Genomic DNA, 16,877 nt, shown 5'->3' with positions numbered 1-16,877 from the left:
TATTTAATGACAATTTTATAGCATACTGTATTTCTAACACCATCTGCTAGAAGATTATAAAACCAATAAGATATGTTCATGTACATAATATGCCATTAATTTTTGTATCTATGTTGAGTTTTCCATTTTATTCCATTTATTTTAGAGTAAAAGCATTGCCTATATAGTTGGAGTGCTGCATACATCTTAAATTATTTTAACAAAAATCATTTAAATGGTTAATGTCACAGCACAGTGGCGGCAGCCAAGTGCTCCAAAATTCACTAAACATGGTGTTATTCTCTGGCAAAACATATTACATGAATGCTTGTCTTCGGACAGTTCAAAGTTAAAAAACAGTAATGTATTGCATGGATTGAGGAAGCAATGACTGACTGAAACCATTACAATGCAGATAGTAATACATTTTAATAGAATAAAATGTTAATTAATTCAAAATTAAGCAAAACTTAGAGAGGGATATATTGATGACAACACTGTTCAATTTAATTGCTATCTCCGACTGTTGCCCCGCTGATGCCCTCTACCCCTCACATATGTCTTGTGCGTGTGTTTACCAGGATGTTCTTGTGATGCTCCCGAATATCTTTCTTGCTTCTGGTTGCTGTGCTGAGCGCCCTGACCACATGCCGCTGCGTTTGGCATAAGTGAGCGAGGTCCCGAGTGTGTTCCTGTCCCGTTGCCGTTACGCTCGTTAGCAGGCTGTGCGGTAGAGGCGGCCACAGGCGCAGCCGGCTGAGGTTCGCTCATGTTCACTTGTTCGTTGAATATCATGCAGAACTCGCCTACTTTTTGTATGTCGCCAGATTTTCCCGAATAGAGAGTAAGAGCAGACCGCCACAGTGACGCATAGCCACGAGTGAGGCGAACGATATCTCCAGGCTGCAACAGTGCTCCGGGTTCGTCCCATACTGAAAAGTTGACCATAGCAGAAGCATCCGCAACTCGCAAAGTGCGCACTTCACGCGCTTCCTTTGTTAAAGTAGGAGGACCCACTTCCAATACAATAAATACAGCGTTTATGTTCTTCATGCCAGGTTTTAAATCTTTTATTTGAACGAATTCCGTAGTACTCATTATTTTTTTTAGATTTTAAGTACGGTACTCAAAAGATGTAGAGGACTTTTTCTTGCTAAAATATTTACGCCGAATAACTTGACAAACTGATGACTGGCAAATAGGCAATCAAAGAGTAAAATGCAGGCAATGAAAAAAATAAAGTTAAACTAAATTATATTAGCTAACATGAAAACTGCCATTAGATCATTTTCATCCTGAGGCTATCTTGTTCTTCTTTTATTTCGTTTTCCTAATATTTGGTTTTAAATTTTTTCCGATTTACAAAATTACTAACCGCGATAGTTGCGCCTTTCTCAAATAATTTGTTACCCTTTACTCTTTGAATTTGGTTTTCTTGTCAATTGTGTAAATAAGATATGACCTAAAGGTCTATGTTACCAGGTCATAAAATAAAAAAAAAATGTCAACTGTGAATTGTCAACCAATATCTCTTTTTAACGTCAATTGTCATTTGAATTTAACCTGTTTACAATTGATGTTTACCGTTTATACATTTAAAATTAACTAGTAATATATTGATAATAGTTATATCTGAGCTATCAAGCGTAAGGGTACAGTTAATTGCAAAAATCTGGCACTAGCATTGTGTAAAGTGGTTTGTTTGATTATAGTTAAAGTGTGCTAAAATGTTTAATCAACTCGGCGGCGGCACAAGCAATCCCAACAAGGATTTGGAAGTGACTTCCCCGCCTGATGATACCGTGTCTTCGCTAGAATTCTCACCACCATCCGTACAACAAACATTTCTCGTTGCCGGCAGCTGGGATTGCCGAGTAAGTCGTGGTAAACGAGCGACCACGTTGTACCGCTAAAATTATAGAAAATTACCGTGGGTTTCTGAGATTAAAATCACTGTTAAAAAACATATTGTTATCTCTGTTGTCAAAGATCTCTCTCAAAGGTCTCGGAAACTAATGGCCACTGTTAGGTATTTATAATCAGTATCATTTGTTTTCAGGTAAGATGCTGGGAAGTAGAAATTTCTGGCAAAACTGTACCAAAGGCAGCACAATCTATGGATGGGCCCATTTTAGATGTGGCATGGCATGATGTTGGTATAATTTCTGAAATATGATGAAATACAATACAAGAATATTGTTACCTATTTTTTTTTTGCAATTCTGTTTTAGGATGGAAGCAAGGTGTTCATGGCCTCGACAGACAAAAGTGTGAAGTGCTGGGACCTAGCAGCCAATCAATGTGTACAGGTATATTAATTTTTTTATAACTCCAATGAATGTAAATAGTCAGTACAATCATTACATTAACATTTGTAGGTGGCAGCACATGATGCCCCCGTGAAGACATGCCACTGGATCAAAGCTCCCAACTACAACTGTCTGATGACCACATCTTGGGACAAGACAATTAAAGTAAGTGTACCTGCATTAACAATCTTAACTGAAAATAGAGTAAGCAGTTTTCTGTTTTACTAGATCCAACATTACTAATAAGTGTTGATAAAATATTTTGCATGCTGACATTGAGCTGCAAGGCTTTGTAGTACTGTCCCCCTCCATATGTTCCATGTGCCGAAAATTGCATTTTGCAAACTGACTTGTTTAATGTTCCAAGCTGTTTGAAAAATACAATACATGATGTGCGTATTTAAGTGAACTTGTAATGTTGTAGTTCTGGGACACTCGCAGCGCAGTGCCCATCATGACAATGAATCTCTCGGAGCGCTGCTACTGTGCTGATGTGGTAAGTCATTCAACTAAAATGATTTTGCATGATTTCTAATGTTGGCAAGAAGAATCAGATAGTGAGTTAGAATATGTGTGGCAGGAGTATCCCATGGCAGTGGTGGGCACGGCCGACCGCGGTATCTGCTTGTACACACTGGAGGGCAAGCCGGCCGAGTACAAGCGCGTCGAGTCGCCGCTCAAGTACCAACACCGTTGCATCGCTATCTTCCGGGACAAAAAGACCAAGCAGCCAACAGGCTTTGCGCTGGGCAGCGTGGAAGGTCGTGTCGCCATCCAATATGTGAACCCTGTCAATCCTAAAGACAACTTCACCTTCAAATGCCACCGCGCCGGCGGGGGGACCACCGGCAGCTTCCAGGTACATCACAATCTGTTAAATTTATATTTTTCTGATAACATAATAATTTTATTAAACACAACAATATTTTATGTGATATATCTGTTTTATATTCAGATGAAGTAAGGAAAGATATATGTACGTATATCTCTGTATACATGATTCTTATGTCTTCCAAAGAACAAGTAATGTAACAGGAACTATTGCATGAATGAAACAGACTATTCAAACAGCAAAATAAAATTAAAAAAATAGAGAATACTCTTCATGTTACAATACAATAACAACAAATTAAATCATTAGGACATTTACGCGGTGAACGACATCGCATTCCACCCGGCGCACGGCACACTGGCCACGGTGGGATCGGATGGTTCCTACTCCTTCTGGGACAAGGACGCGCGTACCAAGCTAAAGTCCTCGGAGACCCTCGACCAGCCACTCACCAAGTGCGCCTTTAACCACAGCGGCCAGGTGTTCGCCTACGCCGTCGGTTACGACTGGTCCAAGGTACCTCACGCACTCATACGCCACCAACTCTGCACTGCCATTAATTTATTTTCTGTATCAAATAAAAAAGAATATTGGTATGTTACATGTCTCCTTTTAGTAGGGTATTCTTTGGATGCCAGAGTAGATTCACATCGTAAAAAAACTTAATATAACAATGTTATCAAGTTTAATAAAACTTTTTGTCATGTAAAATTGCAGGGGCATGAGCACTACAACCCTGCCAAAAAGAACTTTATCTTCCTGCGGCCGTGCTTCGACGACCTCAAGCCGCGCACCACGTGAACGCCGCGTCTTTGTCAATAAAACTCAACTATCCCTGTTGTTATTTCAACTACAGTCGGGACTATATGTACAAGTTCTGGAATTGAAACATATTTTAATATGCACAAGTCCTTGTATGTAAAGTGTTACATAAAATATTGTAATTACTTACTTTACTTCTTATTAAATAGAGCATAAGATTCCAAATATGTTTTACTGTATATATGTGCTGCCTGGTTAAATACACAAGTAAATGTTGCTTAGCTTTATGTTTGTATGGTTAATGCCAGTAACACTGGTATGCCAGTTGTCTGTCAGTGCTGGTTTTAAATGATTTTTTTTTATATCACAAGGTGGCAAACAAGCGAGCGGCCATTTCATATCGCTGAAATAGCGAAGTGTCCGTTGCCCATAGACATACGCAATTACATATGCATTGCCTACCTTTAATCGACGGAGGAGAGGATGCACAGAAAGAAAATATTTTCCCTTCCCATGCATCCTCTCATCCAGAAAGTCCATTTCCACTTCAAATCCTTTCCTTAAAAGAAAAAAGATGGGAAGGGAAAAGAGGACTAAATTAGACCTCCGGACGCACACTCATCAGACAAAACGCGGAAGTTCTTCCACTTGACGGCTGTCTTCTGTGTGGTCTTGGTATTTCACCGGGTGAGCCGGGCCAATTCGTGCGAAGATGTTAAAGCGGGCTCTACCACTGTTGGAAACCTTGCTACTGTACTTGCATAACATAGACTAGGCATTTATGGGAAAGCCTTGAGCAAGTTTGGTGCAAAATGGTCTTGCTTACTATTGAGGAGCTTAGAAAGGAAGAGTCAACTGCCAAAAGTGATAGATTACAGGATCATTTGCTCACCAAGTATTTACAACATTACACAGTTTGAGGTTAATGTTAAAAAATGTTGAAAAAAAAAACAATTTAATTTCAATCTATATCACATCTAAGAAATAACTGCAAGTTCTTTAAATAATCTATATTAGACATTGTAGGTGTTCACAATGCACATACAAAGCTTCTTGACAAATTAGTGAATTGGACAAGTAAATAGCTAGAGGTGAGCATCAATGGTGGCCGTCACCATGGCCATCATCACCGCCCGCTAGCTTGGTGATAGCCACCGTCACCACAGTGAGGGCCAGGCCCAGTGGGAAACCACGGAAAAATAACTTCCTCGCCCTGAGCAAAGGTGTTCCGAAACCTGGATGATACCTCCAAGCTTCATTCCTGTGATAGAAAAGGGAAGAAGAATTAATTTTGGAAACAAACACAATTACACCAAGTAACAACAGCTACAATGTATATAACTAATCCATTACCAAGCCATTTTCAATTAATTTATTCTGCAAGTTTAAACAATTTGATAACTTTTTTCTTTGTAATATCTTGTGTTACTATTATATTACTATATATATTAGTTTTCATCTATAGTATTATTGATTCCGTGTAAAATTTTCAACCCCAAAAATAAACCACGAATGTTTTGGATAACATTTGCAAAACAAAACCACGAATATCACAGGACTGTGCTCTCTTTTTTGCACTTTTAACAAATACTCATACTTCATGTTGGTATTCTATTGACACCAATACCTGATCCACGGGTCTTTGAGTCCCTTCTTTGCCAGCGCCTTCTCAAGCTCCTCTAGCTGCGGAATTCCTTGTATTGTAAACTGCTTGTAGTCTGGTATTTTATATGGATCGCATTCGTGACCTCCCATGTCTACAATTAAATTTTTTTCTAAATAACCTTAATGATTACGTAACTTAAAAGTACGTGATATAATAGTTTACTATTGTTTTACTACGAATTTGCTAGAAGTTGCTATAATAATACCTGCGTTGTATAATATTTTCTAATCAAAAGCACCCAAGACAAGATATTCACGGGAAGGAATTATATTTTGACAGATGTCAGGACGGATGTTGCGATCAGATCACATAGGTTATATCATTTTATAGTCTTTGACATCTATATATGGATCGGCTACAAGCCGTAGTGTTTTGTGTCGATTTGGATTTCGCTATTTTGGCGCTGATGATAAAGGCGATGAGTTAAGTCTCTCTTTTTCCCTGAACTATAACAACTAGTTAAAGATGTACTCGAGAAAAATAAAACATCTGTATAATATCAAGTCATTGTCACCGTGTTATTATTTTAATAAAAGTTAAGTAAAAGTGATTTTATTTAAATTTTTAATAATGTAAAGGGACACTTACTTGATAGAGGGTTGAATTTAGAGATAAAGATTGTTTTGTCGTGGATATATACAACATTGGTGTATACAATAACTATCACGGCAGGTCAAAACGCTTGCAAACTGGCCAATTTTTAATTTTTAATTCCGTGACACGGGATGCACGGCATCGGCCCACTGACCTTTGTTATGGCTAGGTCACTGCTTAAAAATGACAGCTTTTACTTCGTTCCGCCCTAAAAGCTTCAACTAATATTTCTGACTGTTAATTTCTTCACTATTATTGGTTCGAATCCTCTCCACCGCCACCAACCTCTACCATCAGCGCAATAATGGCGTAAATCAAATGGGCACAGAGTATTAGGGATTATAGCTTGTCTATGCATAGAGGTCAATGATCGGCACGCATAGTTTTTTTTGTTAATAAAATACTGCTTTGTCTGTAGCCTGTAGCTTTGTACCATTGTACTGCACTGCACAGTACTCTTTGCAGTTCAGTTACAGTACCGGTGCGGAACGCGGCTCCGGTCCAGTACGAACATAATAAATAACTCATACGGTGAATGCAAAGTGTTTGTGTTTTCTTTGCGACGCTTTATTGGTTGCAAACCGGTGGGATTGGTATATTTTCGTTTTACACTTACATTTTTGTGGAAATAAACCAACACTTGCCTTTTTCGATTAAACTTTCAGTTTAATACAATACTTGTGTCGATCAATGTGAAAACAACTGTCGCTTTAATAAGTTATGATTGAATAAAATTGCAAAGCTTTGTGGTGTACAAAAGCTCCGAGTGCAGGGCGTCGTGATACGTTTACTGAGTGGTCGTGCTTCTATGGAGCTCGTAGGCTCAGTGGTGAAGCGGGTGTGAGTGCGATGAAGACGACCGCCTGAAGAGCTTATAGGATGTGCAAGGCGGGTGTCAGCGGCGCGCTGCTGCTGGCGCTGCTGAGCGCGGCTTCGCCTCCGCCTCCGCCGGGTAAGGCCATATTGATTTATTTACATCCTTCTGTTTGTAAAAATCATTTTTTTTATAAAGTTCTTTGTCCATATATATATGTTTATAAATAAGTGTCTGTAAAATTCGGACTAAAATGTAACAAAAAAGCACAACTAAACCGTAAAGGTAATTGACAGTACAAACGTATTATATTTCTGCACTTTAAGCTTGCATCTGCACTGCACATGTTGCATTGACTCGAAGCTTAATTGTTAAGTCTTTGATAGTGTTGTTATCGTTGCATTTTAAAATAATTCTAAAGATTTTTAATACGGACAGTACGTATTAGCGTAAGTGGTATGTATAGTTCTTTTCAAATATCTTGGCGGCGCAAAGTGGCCGGAGCGGCGTGCTGGCAGCGTATTGGGCTCAGTTCTTTGAAGAACATTAATCTTAATATTTAAAACATAATTTATAATTAAAACTATTTTTAAATATCTTGGCGACCCAAGATCACATTGGTTAATTTAGAGTCGCTAAGATGTCTGAAAACATTTGTACCTGTCGTGAGCAGCCAGCTTTCCGCTGCGACAACGCCTGATCGACATACCAAGTAATAAAAATGTTTGCTGTTTTATCCGCACGAAATAGGTATAGATGTTGTCATATATCTTGGCGGCACAATTTTAGTACAGCTGGGACACAATTTATGTTGTAGCGGGTTGTATGGTGTTGCGAAGGGAGGGCACTGCATAGCGCTCAGATCTTGAAAAGCCAAGATATTTGAAAAGAAAGAATGTATAGGTACCTATTGGACTAGCCAACCAGACGTTACCATCACGATACATGTGTATTATTTGCGATGTAACCAAACACGTACCTACGATGTTTCGTGCAGGATTTGTAATGTGTCTATGTACACATAATATGTGCATGTGTGGATTAGAGCTCGCGTGCGCTGATTTTAACACTTGACATAAATTAATTGTATCGTTTCAACTTACACTTTAAAAATAACTATTTTTATTGATAAGTTACCATACTTTTTATAAATGACAAATATTTCAGTGCTTTACGCATGGTTGCAGGTGTAGGCATATACCAAATTCTAATATCTATTAGGTATTTTATTTCCAAAACGTTTATTTTTTAATTAGCGATTTTTAGATTGTTAAATTTTGTTAGGACTGACATTAAATCTACCGAGAGAAGGAGCCTAAGAAGGTCGCAGTGACATGCACCTGCCTGATGTCGGAGGTCAGCGAGCACGTTTATGTTCAATGCCGAGAATATGATTTATGTTCAGACGCTGCCTTCCGTCGGCGGCTGCGGCTCACTTTTGAAAAATTTGTGTACTAAAAAGTAAACACAAATAAATAAATAAAATGACAAAAAGTAAATTGCTCACCAGCTCAGCACTTTTGTTGTTGTTATGATAACAACTAATTATCCGTTATTGTAATTGTTCGTTGTGTCGTTAATATAATGGTTGTTATTTGGGCTATGGTCCCCTGTTCGCCCAGCAAGCGCTCACTTAGTGTGCGTGGTGTAGCCAAGGCACACAAGTCAGCTTCGCCACCTCGCCACCTCGTCACCTCGCCGCTGCCAAAGCTTGCGCTTTTATCCCTATTAGCTGCTACCACCTCGTTCTTATACATTTGGTCCGAAAACTGAAAAAGTTTCTTATGGTTCATCAAAGGAGGGAACTGCATCGGCATCTGTGCAGGGGATGTCTATGAGCGTTGGTGATTACATAACTTCAAACTATACGCTCCTTGTTTGCCCTTTTAATAAAATACGAAAGTATTTCGTTTATAGCATGGCATGGCTCGGTTGCTGGAAGAACAGATTTCTGAGTACCGCCACCAGCAAGTGCACACTTCAAAGTGTACCATTCAGTATATGTATATGTAGGTCCTACGAAAAGTAAGCAAGTCGACGCTTATGGGAATATCTATAAAATTAAAAACCGCTTTGAGTGCACGTCGAGCGCAAATGTAATCAGTGAGCCGCGCGTAAAACTTAGTCGCGCTGGCTTACTGCCTACCTGCATTTCTTGTGCAAAACAAGGCCTTAGAGTATAGGATGTCTGCAATACGAGCCGCGTGGGCCGTCTCGATTCGCCCCCTCCTCATAGTAGGCCTCGCGTCGACTCTTGTGACCTCTCTTGCATATCTGATGCACCATTGGCTTCACTGAATTTATACATTTATTATTCCAATTTTACAAATATTCAATACAATATGCTATTTTTGTTCGAGGGCACACTTACCGGTTGCCGGCCACCCTAGACCCCGAGCCGGTCATAATCGCTGCTAATTAGACGTAAACACCGAGTAGCGCGCAGCCGGACGAGCCTGGTCTTTTTTGTGCCCTGCGACCGCGGCTCGGACCGGTCTGCCCGAACCCGGAGCTGCCCCCCCACACCCCCGCCCCCGCCCCCGCACCCCACCCTTGTAGCGAACACACCGCGTCTCAGACAACACATTACAATCTATGACATTAAAACTATGTCATAGCCCAAACACGTGTCTTTTGTCTTTGTTATTTGTAAATACAGTGTTTGGTATAATAGTAAGGTAAAGGTATTAATAAACGTACATTTTTATCTAGTGGGATCTGAGGGAACAACTGTACCTACATAGTTAGTAGGGCCACAGTCTGCTCCGTCTACGTTGTAGGTACTCCAGACAACAAGTTACTTACTACTCGATTATAATACGATGAACACTAACAACTCCACTGTATTCATTGATTATTATTATTTTGCTGCCGACCAATCTAAAGTGATCGAACATATCGTATTCTTCAGACATCTACCTCTACCGAGTCGCCTGCTCTTCTAAAAATAAACTATATAACCTTTTCTCCGACGCGGCGACCGACTAAGTGTACCATTCGTTGTGGTTTGTTTATTGGTGCGAGTCAAATATGTATGTTGTCGTAAACGTTGAGGCAAAAGCTTAGTGCATAGCAGCAGCCAGCAGCGCGGCGTGTGCAGATTGCAGTTTGCACGGCTGCGTGAGCCCCGCGCTGCGCCGCGCCCTGCAGCGCCCTGCAGCGCCGCTACGGCAATCGCTTCAACGCACTAATTAACTTGAGCCCTTTGAACGCTGCGGGCTGCAATGCACTCTGCCTCTAGTATGCTTCACTATTTTCCAGAAGCCAATGTACATAATATGAGATGAGCGTTACAACTATGTATTTTACATGTACCGATAGAACACTTCAGATTGTCGACCTTGAATATTGATTAACTATAATATTAATCTGTATGTAACAACAACAATATATTCATCATCATAACATATATTCGGCGAGCGGCAGCGACCAGCGGCAGCGGCGACCAGTAAGACATTATGTACGCGAGTCAGACCACCCTGTCATTGCAGCTCATTTAGTCCGGAATCGTGTCTAGCTTCACAATTACATTTCCGGATGGAATTTATAACACGTGAATAAACATTTAAATATAAATGCTTGCACGCACTAGGCGCGAACAATCGGGCGCAGCTATAGATATGATATCAGCAACAGTTGAGGTGCGCGCGCGTGTGTGTGTGTGTGTGTGTCCAACTGTGGTGGTCCAACATGGTGGTCTGTTATGTACGTCTTCGATCACAAACAATATTGACCCATCATAATTACATATATATTTATTGACAAGTTACAAGAAGAATGTACATGCACAGGAGTACAGTTGATGTAATTAAGTATAGGTAGCGTGGGGTGCGGGATGCGGGGTGCTGTAGACGTCGAGGGGGAGCACACTATAACAGATTGAGCGGCTCTTGAGAGACCACTTCCTCGACTCTGATCAATCTCAATGGAGACCTCGTCTGGTGAATTTTTATTACATCGCTCAGTCAATGGTTAAATTGAGCTCCCAGCTCTAAAAGCGTCCCTGAACATAATTGCTAAAAGTGTTTTCGTCACGATTTCCTCTGCCGGTCGTTCATATGTGTACCGGTTTCGTAGTGGCCAGTCTGCGTTGGACACATTGTATGTATTCAAAATAGATTGATCCACGATAGGCGAAGAGACGGCCCCGCGCTTATTATCGCGTCACCCCGCTGACCCCCGATAGCTGCCGCCGCCCGCCGGCCGCCGGCGCTGCATCAGGGGGCTCCCTGTGATCTGTCCGCAATCATCAACAATGAACTATCACATTATATTATCATACGTCTGAGCAGTTCGTCTCCGAGTGCATACACTTTTATATTAGCTCACTTTAGTGCATACATAATACAATAAAAAATGTTTCTTTATGAGATTTTAAGTGTTACTTGTGTGGGAGACATCGGTAGTTAGCAGTTGACTATCTACAAACTTGACATTACTCATATATTATAATACATCAGAACAAATGCTAATGGTTCGCAATATAGATAATATTAATTATACTAATATAGAACTTCATACATTCCTACACTTAAATCTTAAAAGTGTTTGCTTACGCACACACGTTTGGTTATTATAGAGACGTCAGAGGGCATGCACCAATCTGCCGTGGGGTTGATGTTGGGGTTGGTCAGTGCGGTGCGGCGCGGGGTACACTCCCTGCAGCGCTCTGCCTAGAAACAAGCGTCCCCTCGTCAAACACAATCAACATTAATTTGTACATTTTCACATTTAAACCTACACTGCAACATAGTGAAGCGAATTTCCGCACGAAATCTCTCAAAATGTATGGAACTTTATAATCGTACATTCCTATTGCTAGTTTTCCCAACTCACGTGCTGATCTACAATTTATCTTACTAACATTATAAATGCGAATGTTTGGATGGATGTATGCTTGTTTGAAGGTATCTCCAGAATGGCTGAACGGATCTCGATGAAATTTGGCACACATATAGATCATAATCTGGAAGAACGCATAGGCTACTAACTATATTATACTTTTTATTATAATTAAAACAGAACGAAACTGTACCTCTCACGTGTTTGTGGAAATAGTTTTAATATATAATATTATGTAAGTGTGATATGTATTATATTTTGACAGCGCTAATGCAATTGTAATGTAAGTAAATAAATACTTTGCCTCAGAGGTGACACTAACAATAGACATGCGATAAGGCCGGTCTCGTACACGGCGGGTGGTGTGCGCGGCTGCTGATCCTCACCTCGGATCTTTATCGTTAAACTACTTTCATTAGATATTACTAGTTATTAGCTAAAACTAGATTTTTTAATAATATAAGGTGGCGAGCGAGCTGCCGCCGCCATCTGCATTTCTGACATAGCAGCGAAAGCTGCCCATAGACAATCGCAATTGCAGATAGGTTGCTTTAATCAACGAACTGGGCGAAGCACCGAAGGAGAATATCTATCTAATATCCATCTATGTAAACTTTCGTGTTTATAATATTAATGAAATGTAATGATCTTCTCTGATAAGTGGTTGTTGCGGTGTGTGTGTGTTGCAGGCGTGCCCGGGGAGGACCTGCCAGCAGGCGGCGGGGTCGGCAGCTTGGGTGACAAGTGCCCCGTGGAGCACTTCTGGTGCGCGGACGGTTCGCGGTGTCTGCCGGCGGCGTGGCGCTGCGACGGGCGCGCGCATTGCGCAGACGCCTCCGACGAGCTGCACTGCAGTGAGTGAGATTAGCGCTGTGCGCGTGCCCCGGTGAGCCGGCACACAACGGTGACGGTGAGACGTGTGCTTGTTGCAGCGTGGAACGCGACGTGCGGTGCGGGCCAGTTTCGGTGCGAGCGCAGCGGCCTGTGCATTGCGGCGGGCTGGCGCTGTGACGGCGACGCGGACTGCGGCCCACACGACGACTCAGACGAGAACCCCTACATGTGTGCGTAAAATTTAGGAAGCGTTTTTATGTACAATTTGAGTCCAGTACGAGTGTCGGGTCGTATCGCAGGCGAGAAGGAGTTCCGGTGCGGCGGCAACGAGGCGCGCTGCGAGACGCCGCTGGGCGGACGCTTCTCGTGCGTGCCCGTCGCCGCCTTCTGCGACGCGCGGCGCGACTGCGTCGACGGCAGCGACGAGTGGGACATCTGCGACAACTGTACGCACCACACCCGCTACGAGTGGCATTCATAATCTAATGTTGCATTCCGTCCATATTACATATGCAACGATGAAAATGTTGCAGTTACGAGGTCTCAATGCGGGGCGCTGGGCTGCGCGCACGGCTGCCGGCCAACGCACCGGGGCCTCGCCTGCTTCTGCCCCGAGGGCTACGAGCCCAGCGAGGGACGCTGCATCGGTCAGTGCCCCCATACTACACACAGCTCTATACGAATCTATTAATTTATTATATTTAGATATCGGTAGAAACGAGGCAAGGAAAATATATATTGCACTCAGATTGTCAAAACAGTAGAATAGAGCGAAGGAGTGACAGTGGTGCACGTTGCAGACAGCGACGAGTGCGCGCGCGAGGACACATGCGCGCAGCTATGCGTCAACTCGGCCGGCTCGTACGCGTGCGCGTGCGCAGCGGGATACACGCTGCAGCCCGACGGCTCCTCGTGCATCGCCGACGACGGTAACCTAGCCCCTACTTTATAGTTAATCAAAAGCGGGGGAACCGATCTATTGATAGTCTATGTGTGAAGCGAATGGCTATCACGATATATGTGTACTCGCGATGTAGGGGACGAGCCGTTCTCGCTGGTGGTGGGCACGGCGGCGGGCGTGGCGCGCGTGTGGCCGCGCGACCGCCCCCCGCGCGTCGTCACGCGGGACGCCCTCGACGTGCGCGCCATCGACTTCCTCTACGACAACCGGTGACCGCCTCACGCCTGTATATCCAAACATGGGAATGCAAAATGTTACCGTATTAATGTGCGTCTGTGTTTGTGTGTGTGTGTCCAGGTCCGTGTGCTACGTGCACAGCAACGTGAGCCGCGCGAGCATCGTGTGCGTGCCGGCGGACAACATGACGCACTACAGTCTGCACCTCCCCACGCCCGCGCTCTTCCCCGACGTCGACTGTACGTGTGCGCCCGTCGCCCCCGCGCCGTATTCGCGTCGCCCCCGCGTCGCCCCGCGTGACTCGTGCGCTCTGTTGCAGCGGTGACCCAGCTGGCGATAGAGTGGGTGTCGCGCGACTGGTACGTGTACGACGAGGCGCGCGAGGTGCTGTACGTGTGCGAGGCGACGGGCCGCCATTGCCGGCTGCTGCTCGACGGCCTCTCCAAGCTGCACGGTCTCGCGCTCGACCCGCTGCGAGGGTCTGTTGCATCTAATCATACATTACTTCCTCGATCGCCGCGAAACGAGACGACGATACGTTCGATTGTGGCAGGTTGATGTTCTGGTCGGTGTGGGGCGCGGTGCCGCCGGCGGTGATGCGCGCGGGGCTGGCGGGCCTTGAGCGGCGCCCGCTGGCCGCGCACAAGCTGGTGTACCCGGGCCCGCCCGCGCTGGACCTGGTGGCGCGCCACGTCTACTGGCCCGACGCCTACCTCGAGTGCGTCGAGCGCGCCGACTACGAGGGCAAGCACCGCACCACCGTGCTGCGCGGATACAGCGTGAGCCTACACCTACAACTTACTCGTAGCACACCGTACAAGTCACCGTCCCCCTCATTCCCCCTTGTGGAACACACGCTCGAGCACCATATTGTGGCCGAGGGCAAGTTGTTGACTGTGCGTATGGTGGGTGCAGAGCCAGCGGCTGCAGCGCACGGCGGTGCTGTCGGGCGCGCTGTTCCTGCCCGCGTGGGAGGCGCGTGGTGTGCGCGTGGCAGCCGCGCGTCCGCCGCACGCGCCCCCCGCCCCGCCCGGCGCCGCGCTGCTTCCGCTGCCCGCCAGCCCGGCCGCCGTGCTCGCCTTCCACCGCCAAGCGCAACCCCGCGGTACACCACTCAGCCTTTTCGTCGTTTACGATATTTGTCAGTTATACACAATGCGATTGATATATTCACCGGCGGGTTGTGCGCAGTGGATCACCCGTGCGCCAACAACAATGGAGGTTGCGCGCACATCTGCGTGGTGGCGTACCGCGACGGTGCGGGCGTGGCGCAGTGCCTGTGCGCGCACGGCTACCGGCCGGCCGGGGAGCGCGACTGCGTGCGTGAGTACTCCTCCCCCTCCCGCACCTCCACACGCACGAGACGCGAGGTGTCCGTGTGTGCAGACGACATGCGTGCGTATGTGTGGTGTGTGTGTGTGTGCCAGGCGCCGAGCTGGACAGCTACCTGGTGGTGTGCCGCGGCGCGCCGGCCATGGTGCAGGCGCTGGCGCTGGACGCGGCGCACGCGGGCTGGGAGCCGCTGGTGCCGGCGACGCGCGCCGCGCGCCCCACCGCCGCCGACGTCGACCTCGCCGCCGGCTGGCTGTACTACTGCGACGTGCATCGGTACGAGATATCTCGCCAGCGGCTGGACGGCAGCGAACACGAGGTGTTCCTCAGCGAGGACGTCGACAACTGCGAGGGCATCGCCATCGACCCCATAGGTGAGTCCGTCCCCGCCCCCGTCCCCGCCCCCGCCCCCGCTCCGGTGCGAGCGGAGGTAAGATGTCGGTGATGTGTGCAGGAGGCAACGTGTACTGGACGGACGACACGCTGGGGCGCGTGTCGGTGGCGCGGCTGGGCGACGCGGCGCGCCGGCGCGTGCTGGTGCAGGAGCCTCACTACAACCCGCGCGCCATCGCGCTCGATCCACCGAACGGGTACCCAAGCCGTCGACTTCTTTTTTTATCATAGAGTGGCAAACGAGCGGCCACCTGAAATCGCTGAAATAGCGAAGCGACCGTTGTCCATAGACATACGCAATTGCAAATGGCCATGTCGCCTATCTTTCATCGACGGAGAGGATGCACAGAAAGAGAATATGTTCCCTTCCCATGCATCATCCGCTCATCCTCAGATAAAAAGGTGGGAAGTGAAAGAGGAGTAAAATTGTGTCTCCGGGTCAGTGCGCGGAATCGCTTCCACTGACGGCGTTTCTTCTGTGTGGTCGTAGTATTTCACCGGCCGAATCCGGACAATTCGTGCGAAGGTGTTAAATCGGGCCACATACCATACATACCACTGTTAAAATTCTTCTTAAATATGAGGACGATTTATTATCTATTAGATTTTTAGTTAGATAAATGTAAGGGATGTCTGTATGCGTGTACGTGCTTGTGTGACATTGCAGCGTGATGTACTGGTCGGTGTGGGCGAGCGCGGTGACGGCGCGCGGGCGCATCGAGACGGCCGACATGGACGGGTCGCGGCGGCGCACGCTGCTCGACTCCGACCTGCACTGGCCCAACGGCCTCGTCTACCAGCCCGACACCGACACGCTGTACTGGTGAGGAGCGGCACGAGCGGCACGAGGCGGCGCCCGGGCCCGCGAGCTCGGTGATCACCCGCGGGTGTGTTGTGTGTGTGCAGGTGCGACACCTACCTGAACAAGATAGAGCGGCTGCGGCTGCGCGCGGACGGCCGGCACGAGCGCGAGCTGGTGGCGCGCGACGAGCCCGCCGCGCCGCTCAGGAAGCCTTACGGACTCGCGCTCTACGAGGGTTAGCATGCCCGTTCTATTAGTCCGGTGCTCTCAGAGGATATGATATTTCAAGATTACGAGTACCTTATGTTGACGGTGTCGCAGGCGCGGTGGTGTGGAGCGAGCACGGCTCGGGCGGCGTGCGGCAGCTGCGCGCCGGCCGCGTGACGCAGCTGGCCGCCCTCGCGCCGCCGCTGTACGACATCCGGCTCGTCTCCCGCACGGCCGCCATCGGTGACCCTCATTTTACTCTTGGTCAAGTTTGACCGTCGCCCGCTCCGCGTTCCTAATCGGTATAGTGTGCGAGGCAGGCAGCAACGAGTGCGCGCACGAGAACGGCGGCTGCGAGGAGCTGTGCCTGCCG

At 46.4% G+C, this 16,877-nt stretch overlaps 4 protein-coding genes across 5 annotated transcripts in view; 2 read left to right on the top strand and 2 right to left on the bottom strand.

The window, feature by feature from the left end:
• Positions 1-1,187, bottom strand: LOC106116171 (SOSS complex subunit B homolog). The gene has a single exon (XM_013309917.1). The coding sequence runs from the start codon at positions 1,075-1,077 to the stop codon at positions 493-495; it is 585 nt and encodes a 194-aa protein (XP_013165371.1). The 5' UTR covers positions 1,078-1,187; the 3' UTR covers positions 1-492.
• Positions 1,188-1,505: 318 nt separating this feature from the next.
• On the top strand, positions 1,506-4,159 carry Rae1 (ribonucleic acid export 1). The gene is made up of 8 exons (XM_013309877.1): positions 1,506-1,853; positions 2,039-2,131; positions 2,211-2,288; positions 2,358-2,453; positions 2,713-2,784; positions 2,869-3,147; positions 3,430-3,636; positions 3,838-4,159. Exons 1-8 carry the CDS (start codon positions 1,707-1,709, stop codon positions 3,919-3,921), a joined length of 1,056 nt encoding a protein of 351 aa, XP_013165331.1. The 5' UTR covers positions 1,506-1,706; the 3' UTR covers positions 3,922-4,159.
• A 677-nt stretch (positions 4,160-4,836) lies between these two features.
• On the bottom strand, positions 4,837-5,829 carry ND-B12 (NADH dehydrogenase [ubiquinone] 1 beta subcomplex subunit 3). 2 transcript variants are annotated; one of them, NM_001312082.1, is made up of 3 exons: positions 5,754-5,796; positions 5,510-5,639; positions 4,837-5,143 (listed from the first exon to the last, which is right to left on the bottom strand). In NM_001312082.1, the coding sequence occupies exons 2-3, from the start codon at positions 5,635-5,637 to the stop codon at positions 4,981-4,983; spliced, it is 291 nt and encodes a 96-aa protein (NP_001299011.1). In that variant the 5' UTR covers positions 5,638-5,639; positions 5,754-5,796; the 3' UTR covers positions 4,837-4,980. The 2 variants fall into 2 exon arrangements, with proteins under 2 accessions (NP_001299011.1, XP_013165370.1); XM_013309916.1 differs by having other exon boundaries at positions 5,510-5,829.
• A 734-nt stretch (positions 5,830-6,563) lies between these two features.
• LOC106116124 (prolow-density lipoprotein receptor-related protein 1-like) overlaps positions 6,564-16,877 on the top strand; it is a 28,277-nt gene continuing 17,963 nt past the window's right edge. The window contains 17 exon segments of the mRNA XM_013309864.1: positions 6,564-7,094; positions 12,488-12,652; positions 12,731-12,862; positions 12,932-13,078; positions 13,166-13,279; positions 13,433-13,561; positions 13,670-13,802; positions 13,891-14,009; positions 14,090-14,249; positions 14,324-14,549; positions 14,686-14,875; positions 14,917-15,093; positions 15,198-15,476; positions 15,557-15,692; positions 16,163-16,318; positions 16,402-16,532; positions 16,619-16,773. Coding sequence (XP_013165318.1) covers positions 7,022-7,094; positions 12,488-12,652; positions 12,731-12,862; positions 12,932-13,078; positions 13,166-13,279; positions 13,433-13,561; positions 13,670-13,802; positions 13,891-14,009; positions 14,090-14,249; positions 14,324-14,549; positions 14,686-14,875; positions 14,917-15,093; positions 15,198-15,476; positions 15,557-15,692; positions 16,163-16,318; positions 16,402-16,532; positions 16,619-16,773 — 2,622 coding nt within the window. The 5' untranslated portion in view covers positions 6,564-7,021.

Source organism: Papilio xuthus, unplaced genomic scaffold, assembly GCF_000836235.2.
Source record: "Papilio xuthus unplaced genomic scaffold, Pxut_1.1 DF827756.1, whole genome shotgun sequence".
Classification (NCBI taxonomy): Eukaryota; Metazoa; Arthropoda; class Insecta; order Lepidoptera; family Papilionidae; genus Papilio; species Papilio xuthus.
This window is presented reverse-complemented; position numbering and strand designations above follow the sequence as displayed.